The 12,989-nt window shown below is 37.4% G+C and overlaps 1 protein-coding gene across 3 annotated transcripts in view; it reads right to left on the bottom strand.

The window, feature by feature from the left end:
• LOC135446670 (protocadherin-23-like) overlaps nucleotides 1-12,989 on the bottom strand; it is an 85,694-nt gene that overhangs the window by 68,101 nt on the left and 4,604 nt on the right. Inside the window, exon 1 of one of the 3 annotated variants that reach the window (XM_064710810.1) lies at nucleotides 2,214-2,258. The exons of the other annotated variants lie outside the window; for them this stretch is intronic. Coding sequence (XP_064566880.1) covers nucleotides 2,214-2,237 — 24 coding nt within the window. The 5' untranslated portion in view covers nucleotides 2,238-2,258. Of the gene's footprint in view, nucleotides 1-2,213; nucleotides 2,259-12,989 lie in introns of those variants that run through there. 3 annotated transcript variants of the gene reach the window in all.

Raw genomic sequence — 12,989 nt, 5'->3', positions numbered from 1 at the left:
TGTCAGTCTGTTTGGTCTACATTGCCTTTCTTCTTATTGTGCAAATATAATCAAAAACAAAGTAACTTAATTTTATCATTAATGTAAATGTAAGCTGAAAGAACAGAAGTGAAAAGAAAGTATTTCTGAGGAAAGAAAAAGGAATTAACAGCAACTAGCAAATATTTGCATGACTAATGCCTTATTTAAAGTCAAACCCCCTACTTTTCAGTGAGAGCAGCTCCATCCATTTGCTAATTCTGTTCACATACTCTGCTATAATTTTAGATTTTATAACATGCTAAAACCTTGCTATGCACACTTGAGGGTTTAAGTACAAATTCATTTTTATTCATTAGTAAGCTACAGAGCCCCAAGACTGAATACCTCTGTCAAGCAACAGCAGAGCACAAAAATTCCCTTATTCTGTGCTAATTGCATAAAGCAAGGAGCGATGGGTTTTATAATTGAGAATATCTATCTCAAAAATAACTATTCATACTGAACATGCTATTTTAATAATTGTACACTGGAGCATGCTTTAACTTTTAGTGGCAGGATTATTTTAGAATTATATTTAGTAAGTTGTTTTAGAAAGCAAAAGTCAAGGTACTAGCTATCTTGTTTAGGGCAACTTAGAATAAAAAGAAAATCAATAGTGTAATTTATTATTAGTAGCATGTATTACAGGATGAATAAAATATTGTTAGAATAATTTCATTGTTTTGCTTAGATCAATTAATTTCATTACTATACTCATAGTAACAAGTATATACTTATACAGCTGTAATGTGATCTATTATTTAACTGATTGAAGTGTATGCATCCTGAATTCAGCATATGTGTGTGATCTTACAACACTAATGACAAAATCTTTTGATTATAGTCATATCTGTGATACACAAACTGCAGAAGGGTGCTACAAAGGAGAGAAATAGCTCCAAGAAGAAAAGAAACCATGCACCCAGCTGCATTCCTTTTGACACAGTTTTATGCAAATGGATTTTGAGACAGGTCACGAATATGATCCAATAAAAGGTCATCATAAAAACTCTCTAATTGGTGCAACATTTGATTTCAGCCAACTCAGTTCCTGATACAACTGACCTGAGGCAAATGGTAAGAAGGTGGTAGGAAACGTTCAGTCTAGGTAGAATCTGAACTCTCTTTAAGCAGTGATATAGTCTTAAGAGAGGCTAAATCTGAACAATTACACACATTTGTGTAAACATTTTCCAAGCCCCAAAACCAGTCTGAGCTGCTAAATCCTGCCTGCCAATCACAATGCTCCAACCAACATTCCTGACTGGACTGCTACAACAATTTATGGAGCTTTGTTGCAAACAAGATCACTAAGAGTAGTGGTCCATTTAAAGAAAAAGAAGACAGAATGAAAGCCAAGAACCTTTATTTGTGTATAGCCAGATTACTGAATATTTTTTTTTCCTAGTTCTTTTCCAAGTCACATTAGCAAGTAGCAGTGAGCAGCCAAGATTAAAAGCTCAAACTTACTTTGCTGTCAGCCTCAAAGGATTTGTATTGCACCTTTACAGTAAGCAAAGACTATATGTAGGCTACCTGAATTGCCACTTACAAGTAGATTTGTAAATTTCTGCACTCCTTGGGTAGATATGATGGTTTAACACCAGGCAAAGGAAGTCTGGCAGGCCAGCAGGAGGCCTGCTGTCACTGGAGAAGAAACCTGTCCAAAAAGCCCTAGCAGAAGGTTAACTCAGAAAATGTACAGTTTTGCTCAGGTCCAAAGATGTCAGAGAGGGTCAACCCAGAGCCCATGTGGATTACAGCTGTGGGTATTCCATGCAGTGTACGTGGGTATTTGCCAGAGCAGTGAGCTAACTGGTCACCACCTTTCCATAAATCAGGAAGTCCTCATTTTAAAAAATAAAAATCCTCAGAAAAAGCAAGTTGATCAAAGTTAGACAGATTCTTTTGCTTTCCTCATGGCATCAGCTGTTTCAGTTTATTTCTTCAAATAGTGGTAGGCTTCCTACTGCCCACACACTTTTTTTACAGATCTTTATTTACCTTTCAGACTGCTACTCAAGTCAATGAGTTATATGACAATGGACTTGTCTACCTAATCATCCACACACACTTGAAAAGCAGGTATTTCTAGTTCATCCATGAAAAATCAGGGTTTAATTTTTGTCTTATATATCAAGAGTTGTATTATCATTATAGTGCAAGGATTCCATATCACCAGAGTTTCATACCTCCTCAATGTTTCTCACAGGCATCTCCTCTAGGCACTGACTATTCCTGGCCCTCACAGTAGTCAACAGACTCCAGAGCCCACCAATCTACTCTTTTATACCACTTGTTCTTATTGGCTACAGGTGTGCCTGTTAAGATCAGGCCTGCTCCTACTCTTTAGTAATTGGTCCAGCTGCAGCTCACTGGGGGCTAAGATTACATTCTATATCACCTTCATTTACCCATACTGTATCCCCCTACATTTAATGACTACAGCAAGTGTACTAATAAAGTTAGATAAACAGCAATATATCATCATCATCATCTGTCCCATTTTATTTTGATTGCCGTGGTGAGGCTCAACACCACCACTTCAAGGCAGGCTTTGCAGAACACAAGTAAATGAAGGCAAAGGCTCCTACCACTTTGCATGTCTAATGCTCAGAATCTGAATCTTCATTTAAACAGACTGCCAAATATTAACAAATATGAAATTCCTTCCAGAATCCCTTCAGAAAGCTGGCCTCTTCTGTTCTGACCCCTTCTGAGTATCTGCTAACATGCTTATGTCCAAAATCACAGTATTAATAGCGTATTCTAGCTTGGCTTTCAGAAATATGGCCTGCACTACTTTCAGTTATTGCCTGCAAAATGTTGTGTTCCTAAGTGTTAAAAGAAGAATAAACTCTCTTCTAAGGAAAGCATACATTTTGTGTAACCGGAGTCTTATAAATCATGTCCAATTTATATTTGGAAGTAAGCAGATGAGGGCTCTCTTAGTTCATTTCAACTTTTATGGAAAATTTAAAACATGGCCAAACTCACAGCTTGAATATTGTATTCACAGCACTTGAGAAAAACTAGTTTTATATTTTGTTCATTGCAGGCTAAAAATTAGCAAGGGATCTTATATATCTCCTAAAAATTGGTGCGAAAATGAAGCCTGACACAAAGTATTAAGACATTTCCCTTCTCCTTCCTTCTAAATCAATATTTTCATACACACACACCAATGTTGTTTTCTCTCTCTCCAACACTGCCTGTCTACATTTCTAGCTATTTTTGCCCTACACAAGCCTCACACTCACAGAATTTAGGGGCTAGCAGTAGACAAGGTGTAACTATAAACAATCCCCAGAAAGAACAAAAGTCAGAACGTGCAAATGTTAACCTCAATTGCCTGACATGAAGCAAAATCTGGGATAATGTCTAATAAAAAAAAAAGAATCCTTTAGTAATTTATTTGGTTTGAATACAAAACCCACTGAGTGCCCAATAAACTTAACTAAAGCAGCAAGTTCTTCAATTTAAGTTAGCTGTAAATTTTACAAACATGATTCAGATGGCCCAGCTTTGAATATGTGGAGGTGGCAGAGCCACTCCCAAAGAGTTAAAGGGTATCACCTATGATCCATGATGTTTGAACGGTATGCAGAAGCATGACAAACTCACCACCACTCTAAATTTAACACAAGACACAGCTTTTAAACACTCTAAATACTTAAAACTCTTTTAAACACTCTCAATACTTAAAACTGAGCTTACCATAAAATAGTTCCCATTCCCAAACTAGAAGTCCTGATTAGTATTATGAGAATTACACTTACTCATACAACAGAAATTCTGTTTGGTGAAGGGCTAGTAAAATTTACCTAAAACACGTTATCATGCCAACTAAGTCATGCACATCAATAATAAAAATAGTTGAGTGTACACTCTCTTTCACAAGCTACAGATCTTCAAATGAACATAGTGACATCTATGTCATTCAGAATGATGGGGCCAGAATGACTCTGCCCTTTTCAGACCAGGCTACATGTCTGAATGAAACCACGAGATGCACCTTTCCTTCCACATTCAGTCCCTGCTCATACAGCCTCCACACACAAACCCAACTACATGGTGGCCACAAGACCAGCATGTTATATGTGCACAAGTCAGGATATACATCCAGACTGTGCACTGAGTGAAAAATATTTCATTTGTCACTGTAAGGGATGCACATCCATCAGATCGAAACCCAGGAGCAGACTGTCCCGCTGAGCTGCACACACCACATGGAAATGCAAAGTTACAAAAGCTTCCAGGCCAGAACAGTCTTGAGCCAACTAACAGGGCCAAAGAGAAAGCATCATGAATCTGCAGCACAAGTAGACAACCCCCCTCCTGCCCATCATTATAACAGATGCATTACATACTCCAATTTCTACATTAATCCTTTGTTCATGAGTTCAGAAGGAACATGCTGAATAGCATGATCCAGTACCTGACAAACCCTAAGACCTTTAGAAAATACACCCCACCTACTACAGGAACTACAGAACATCATATGAGGGAATAGTTCAAGCAAATAGACAAGCACAGAAAGTAACTAAGTTTCATAGTGTAACATTTAAGGAAAGCACACTGTGTACTAGCAGCAATTTTTAATTTATAGAAAACAGCAGATGTACTAAGTTTTGGAAGGAAATGAGAGAGAAAGATGGTATAAATTGGCCACATCAGTGATACGGACACAAGCACCCCTTTCATTTGACTAGGAATTCTCCTCCAAACAGGGACACTGAAGCCCTATACTGGTCCTATACTTCTTGCACACAAATCAGCTGTTTTGAAGTGGGAGATTAGGAAAATCAGATGGTTAGGTTCATTTGCTCAGCTCCAGAATTCTCCAAAGTCCTTTGTTTTCTCTTAGGAAAGGAAATACTCTGTTCTGGGAACTGGTTCTGAACAATTTGGATTTAGCCCCTTCAGTTATCAAAAGGGCTAACTGGAATGAATTTCAACTTCAGCAATCAGAAGAATGAGATCACACTGGCAAGTAGAGAAATTCTTCAGTATTTGCTCTTCAGTAACAAAAATTAGAAACAAAGCAACTCCAAAAAGAAGTGTCCAACTTGGTATATACAGAATTTATACATCCATAATCTTTGGGAGGATTGAGGTCTCCCTGAATATTCAGAGAGTGTGTCTCTAATACTAAATCACTTTATCACATGTGCTGCTTTTAGACAACCCATTCCCTATTTTCTTATTACTTTGAGAAATTTTCTCAAACTAATGGATGAGATAATTTAAACCATGGTATTTAAAGTATAAACAGACCAGATATTCTGATTAAAACAGAAGGATCCCTGCAGTTTTGTCACATCTATGTGCTAAATTTGTAGCCCTTTAATTTCCATTGCTGTGTAATGTTCCCCCATTTTCTGGAGAAGCTAAAAAGACATTAGAATAGCAAACTACTGAATAATGAGATTCTGCTCTCAATTGCTTCCATCCTTTTTGCATATTATTGGTACCTGTCCACAATATTAGTTATTCTCAGCTGCCTTTATTGGAACTTTTCACCATATGGCCAAAAAAAGTGGCTTGCTTTTCCTGTCCTTTGCCATACCTCCTGAGAGAGTGGCAGCTCTCCCTCACCAGCAGCTATACAGCAGTCACATAGCAACAGTCTTTTAATTTAACTTTTTAAAGTTTCTTGCTGAGACCTGGCTCCTGCTAAACAACAGAAATGGGAATCACAGCAACTAAAGTTTCACAACAGAACTATTGTATTTCATCCACACAAGGGACCCTGGAGAGAGCACAGAAGAGAGATGGGAATATCTGGGCTCTGTGCGCTCTTTCCACTTTGCACCACTGGTTTCCACTTGGCCTGTAAATATACCACCATATTCTGTTCTCAAGATCTCATTCCACTACACAGAATCAGAGCTTATTTCCTAGTTTGTCTCACCACATTATGATCTCATTTCCCCCCCCTTCCTTCCCAAGTGAAGCTGCAGCTTTTGAAGGAACATTATAAAGATATAAAAGTTCCAGACTGGAGCAGAGCAGCAGAACCTTTAGTGCAGGACCTGGTTACTGGACAATGGCCAGTGCCAGAGTCTGAAGAGCAAGATGCAAGAACTGCACAGTCAACTAAACTACTCTCTTCCCCTCTACCATGAAGTGTTCAATGTAAATATAATAGTTAAACAGGCTAATAACCAAAGGTCAGGCTTTTATTATTTCTTTAAACTCTTCTAAATGAACTGTCTTCATTTGTGTTAAATCCACAAATAAACAACTTTTCTCAAAAAAAAAAACCTTGCCAAGAAAATTCATGGCTACAAATCTTCTTCCCAGGAAGAACATTCTCATATTTTTTTAATTTATGCCTTTTCAATATAATGAAGTATTTTCTATTTTTAGACAATGAGTGAAAATTTTCTAATATCTACACTGAAATATTCAATTATTTCATAATTCCATCACTCCGTGTCTCTCTACTCACTTTCTGGCCAAGACAAACAATACCAGTCTCTCTCTTCTCTTTCCCATTTCTGAAATAGGAAACACTTTACATCAGTCACAGCTTGTGTTGGGAAGCTGGGCTAATGTATCTGCAGAGTCCCATCAAAAAGCACTAAAAATTCCATCTCCTTAACAAGTGTGGAGCCAGCATTGTCCTAGAAAAATGATGGAACAGTACCAGTAAAGATCCTTTTCCACAGATAATGATCTACTACGGATTGCAGTAAGGTCCCTTTCGCCTGTGGGAATGTTGGCAATGACTAATAAATAATCGCTGCTAATGATCACTTAAATGAAGGTTGAAAAGTTACAAAGTGATCTCTTAAAGGAGTGACCTCAACCCATCACAAAATATTCTGAGTTGGGAGGAACCCACAAGAATCGAGTCCAACTCTTAAATAAATGGGATTATACCCATGGCCTTGGTGTCATCAGCACCAAGTTCTGACTAAGTGAGCTACTCTAAGTTGACCCTGAATAATTCACCAATCCTCCATCAAGAAGGAGGATGGTATTTGTTGGTCTGCCTTTATCACTATTGGATCTGGCACCAACAGGCACCACTATGGAACACCTCCACAACAACTTCTGACATTTTAGATTCACTTCACCACAAAGTATAGAGCTTGCTTAATTGCTATACAGCATTTACTGTAGCACTTGAAGCCTCCAGTGTGCTAAGTGAAAGGTAGGATGCAATAATGGTGCATGGAGCAGGATGAAAATCAACTCATAGAAAGGCTAAAGAATAAAAACTGACATTATGGAATTACAGAAAAACTCATGCAGTCTAAAGTGAGCACAGCACCTCTGCAGCTCAAATTAACTCCAGCAGAAAAGCAATGGCAGGGAAAGGACATCCGCTGTCTTAAATGAAAAAGTTGGAAAAAAACATCCGTGACATTTTGAAAAAGTCAGTTCCACAGAGGGGGAAAAAACCTAACCAAAACAAATAATCATGAATAGACACATGTGCTACTATCAAAGAACTACTTTCCAAAGTGATGAAACCTAAAAGTGAAAAAAAATAGTCTTCACAGGAAAACTAAATGCAAGAGACTATTTTTAAATGTGATTTTTTTCTACAAGATGTTACAAAATACAATTCAGAAGTTTATGAAAGAATTAATTATGACAAGAGTGATGGAGCTTCGTGGGAAAGCAACTACTCCATCACAAAGTAAGCATACTCTTATGGCCCACCAGTTCTACACATGCATACTTGGAGAATTAAAGAAGCCTGAGCACTTTAATAGTCAGGTATTGTAAATGCAGATGCAGTTTTTTGAGACAGGAAACAGAAACATGATCTCCACATAGCCACCATGCTCACAATTCACAACTCTGTCATTTGAGCTGTTTTCACACCAGTAACCTAATGCCTCAGCCTGGACACACATCTGGTAATGTCATGCATGTAGCGTGCACAGGGAGCACAGGTGGGCTCACATAAAAATGAGCATGTTTTGAAGCAAATGCAGAATGAATTAGAAGTATATCTAGAAATAATTGAATACAGTGACCATAACAGTAGCAACCAAAGCTCATGAACAGTGAGATGTCTTAAATAATTCCTGGTAGAGCTACTTTACCATTAATACACAAGTAGACTACATTGAAGAAGAAAATTGCTTCTTCTTGACAGCAACAGTGCTAAAAAGAACTACAAAGCTGAGGATTCTCGCCAACTACTTTATTAAAATAGTTATCTGCTAGGCTGTGCAATTTGCTCAAAAATAAGCAAGTAAAAGTAAGCAAGGGAAACAGATTTATAGAAAAAATAAACAACAGAAATGATACTTTGTATTCTCATTATGGGGCAAAGCTTTCTGTGAAGTTACAATACATTCTCCGTCTGCCAGAGAGGCAATTTCCAAAGGCACCATAAGATGGAACAGTGAGATTTACATTTATTTTCCTCTCACTAATGGCAATTGAAAATGGCTTTTCTGTCTCTGAAAACTGTCCAGAAGTAGTGTAGTATTCTTTACTCACAAAAGATTGTCATCACCAGGAGAAAATATCAGGCAAATAAAGCACTGCTGCAGACATGCACTGCTACTACTTCTCTATTATATGAAATCCATGCCATTAGGGCAAGGAAGTGTCTTTTGCATGTTATTGTGCTTGGAACACACAATTACAGAGAATGGGAGTTGATTTTATATACATATATTTCAGTGAAGTCAAAGGAGATAGATTCATGAGTTATGCATAATTTAATCCTTAAAAGACCCTTCCCATCATCCTCTGATTCTATCACTTGTCCAAGGCCAACATCATGGTGTCATTTCCTGCAGCCTTCTCCGCTGCAGGATTTGGTCTACTTCTGCAGTAAATTCAAAAAGCTGGAACTACAAACTGATTCTCTACTAAATCCTGTGGCCATTCACCATGTTTTTGTTCTGTGAAGAAGTACTTACTTCATTTCCACTTGGTTCTATAGGCATCTTCCATAGGCACAACTTCAAAAGCCACAGAATGCTTCAAAACCAGGAGATGCTTAGTCATACTTTGCAGGACAGACCAAGATTTGGGTTACTACAATTAGTGATAATGAATACAAGCTATGGCAATATCAACTCATGGGCTGAGCACCATGAAACATGCTGTGAAACTGAATTACAGAAGCAGGAAAGGAGCAGAGGGCAAACTCAGCACAAAACTCCAGGAGAATGAGATGATGACAGAAATCCAAGTTTCCAGCTTTAAGAGAAAGAAGCAGGTGCACATCATGAGTACCAGGCTGTGCAGTCCTTTGTGCTAAGGCTGCCCTCAACAGTAACACCCTACTGGCTACAGCATCTGACTTTTCACAGACCACAATGCAAAAGTCTACTTTCTGATTCCTTGAAGATTCACTTCCAGCAAATTAGAGAAATTCTCCCATTCATAGCAAAGAACATGAATTCTCAAGATAATTTCAGAGCCAAAAACCACTTTCTCTGAAGTCACTGTGGCTCCTCCACGTCAGCCCACCACCAATCAAAAAAAAAAAAAAAGCTCAAGAGAAAAAGTAAGTTTAGGAACCTAATCTAATTACATTAGAAAGATAACTTTAAAAATTAGAGTAAATTAAACAAATAAAAGGGCAAATTCCATTCAAATTTTGTTGTTGTATAAAGAAATAAAACAACTAAAGGGAAGAAGAATAAGCTTTCATGTAAAGATAGTGATACCAGCATTTTGCATCGTTCTTGCTTGTCACAGCTTTTCCAGGAAGAAGTGCAGCTTCACACAAAATTAAAATACCAAGAGCAAATTCAAGCTCATATTTATTTGGAAAACATACAGCCACAGGCAAATATCTCCTAAATAAAAGAAGGTAAAGGAAGGAGAGGATAAGACCAACTAAAGAACAGTTTCTACAGTTTTTTTTTCCTATCTGAAGAAAAAAAATAAAACACTTCATAAAACCATGAGACAAAATAGGAGAAAAATGCAGTTACAGGAGGGCTTTTCTCCCCAATTTTAAGAAAAGGCAGGAAAGTAGTTCTGAAATTCCACTGTGAAATTAATATGAAGTTATACTAGACAAATAAAATTGGCAAAACAAAATTACAGGTTCTATTACAAAGATTTTTTTTTAAATGGCAACATTGCTGTGAATTGCAACTGTTCTGCAGTACATGGAATTCACTAGCAATAACACTATCACATTAGCATGCAAAGGCATTTGCAAAATGTATGTCAAAATCAATTTCCCAGCACAGGCAGTATTCTCTATTACTGCATGAATTCCTGAGGGACTGGTTTGAACTGACCATGGCAGCATCCAACACATTTTGAAACCAACCCTGCTGTCAACACCTGTGGGTTCCAGACAAAAGAAAAGCCCTTTTTGCAGGCCAGTATGCAGAAAAAGATCTTTCTCAGCATCATTTTCAACCCTGCAACTATCTCCTTTCTGTAATGCCATCCAATCTACAATCTGATGAAAAATAACTATTTGCTCTAGCTTCCCTCCAGTCTAGATGATTCCTTTAGTTACAGAAATACATTTTCAGTGTTTGATTTAAAATTGTTAAACTAAGAATTTTCACAAATAAAATCTTACACAATTTCTTCTTCATTCTGAAATTAATAAAAATAGATTTAATACCTAATTCAAATCAAACTGTGTCATGGTATATTTACCCTCCTTTAATAATTTTTCCCCTTGCAAAGAATTCCACTACTTTTTAACATGATAGCCATGGACTGGGAAATTTCAAAAATACTACCTTCAGCCTTATAATATTATCACTTTGGCAATCAAAGGCAAATGAATGCAGACTTTGTGCTTTTATTAAGGCTCGTTTTACACCTAGTATAGAAAATAACATCACTCGGTATTAGTGCCAGTGATAAACTCTGAGCAAAGTCATGCTGGCATGTATTTATCTGCCACTTGCCCATTGAGATAATGTACCCAAAGAAAATAAAAATAAATTGCTAATAAATATTGCTGATGTTTTGCAAAACAAAAAACAGGATAAAAACAAATTATAGGAAGCCTTGAATGTTTGATCAGGTTTTTTGGACTGCAACTTCATGACAGCCCAGTGCTTCCAGCATGACTGTTCCTATCGATGGTAACACTACAAAGAGCCCTGCCCACAGCTCAGGCTGCCAATGCCAAAATATTGAATGCCACAAGGAAAAAAAAGATATATTTCTGGATTAAACAGACTATACTGTTCATGCATTAAGCATGAAGTCTCCCACTGTGAAACTGAAATCAAAAGCAAAGATGGTATGCTATTAGTAAATGGGATAATTCCATTACAGAAGTGATGTCTCTTGCTGCAAAATACAGTGAAACAGTCTCTTCAAGCAAGTAATATTACAGCAGTCCTTAACAATATATTTAAATCCTTAATACCTGCTTATCATATAAGCAGGTTTGTCAGAGAGATCTCACCATGAAACCAAACTCATTAATTCAAAAATCAATAACTACATCTCCGAAAATGACGTAACTCAAAAGATCAAATGCAGAAAGCCACACCCTTTAGTTAACAAATACTGTGGTGAGCATGCATGTACTATGCCTGTCTGTTTTACTTTATATGCAGCTCCTCTGCATTCTTTGAGGAATTATGCTAACTTTAAAGATCATCTGGCTTCATCCATGGGCCTACTGGTCATTGACAGACACACTGACAATTTTTAAAAGCTTCTCATCTTCACATCTGTTACCAACAGCAGCTGGGAAAGTAAGCTGCTTCTGCTGCTTTGCAGATAACAAGGATTTACAGTTTTGAACTTTGAATCAGTGGAAATCAGAAAAACCTGCTTTTTTAGTGCCAAGACAAAGTTCTGAGGTGAAACAGGATTTTTCTACATGACTTTAAAGTATGAATAGTATTCGATCCTCTCTGGTGCATGCAAAAGCAGCTCATTATGTGCACATAGTCTCTGTATGAAGCTGTAGCAGCTGTCTCACATTAATATGCTTAGCAACATGAATACAGTTACAATATAAATGCAAAATTACAAATGTTGCATTAATTTTAAGCTAGTATATAGTTGATACTAGCCTCTTTTTTCAGCGAGTGTCAGAATCCCTAAATCTGAGCTACTGTTGAGGTCTTGGTTCTTATTTTCTTTGGCTGGGTTATAGCTAAACATATCTACTCTCCCTCTTTTTTGAGCTTTAATCACTCAGTAAAGTAACTATTATTATTTTGTCTATTGGGTTAACCTGCCCACAATCACATACTACTTTTATCAAATTTGAAAGGTCACACAGCAGTCATTTTGTGTGCAACCAGATAATGTCATGTGAACAACTGCATTTGGACATGTTAATGTCAACAGGCTAATGAAACTTTATTAATTTTGTGGGAAACTCTCACATATTTCCTTAACATGCATTTGGTTCCCATAAAAGCCCCAAGCAGCCAGCCCTGGCAAAACGAAAGCCCTTCTCTACTCTGACAGGAGAAGTTCCTGTTGGAGTATATCAGCATCAACCACAAAGAAACCCACTTTTAGTTCAGAGATGTCACTATCTGTACAGCTTTGGGCTGTTTTGTTTCTCACTTGGCTCCCAAAAGGACTAGTTTCTTTCACAGTGTGTTCTGTGACAAATGAAGCAGCAGTAACAAATCCAAGATACCCAGTCCCATTCATGAAGAATAAGACTCTACAAAAGTAAGACTGTTCATTTGTTACATGCTACAAAGCTCTTCCTAAGAATCTAGGTTTTTAAGATCAGGGTAAATTTAGCTTTTCCCTCTTGTTTTTCAGTTATGTCATATTCCCTGTTAAAAATCTTTTGAGAAGGATCTCCTTAAAAGCTCACAATATTTAGCTATCCATTTATTCAACTCCCTTATTTACTTACTGTCTGTAAACTCCCAGTTCCCAAGGAAGCCAAGTGAAACACTTGACAAGAATTGCCTCCAAGTCTATTCAGGAGCTGCCAAGAAGTGAGATTCCTCCCAGCTGAGGATGTTACTGCCATAAACACCTCGCAGGGGTCACTGGGCTTGTGGTGAGCTGGTTTT

This window comes from Zonotrichia leucophrys, chromosome 4, assembly GCF_028769735.1.
Source record: "Zonotrichia leucophrys gambelii isolate GWCS_2022_RI chromosome 4, RI_Zleu_2.0, whole genome shotgun sequence".
Lineage (NCBI taxonomy): Eukaryota > Metazoa > Chordata > Aves > Passeriformes > Passerellidae > Zonotrichia > Zonotrichia leucophrys.
This window is presented reverse-complemented; position numbering and strand designations above follow the sequence as displayed.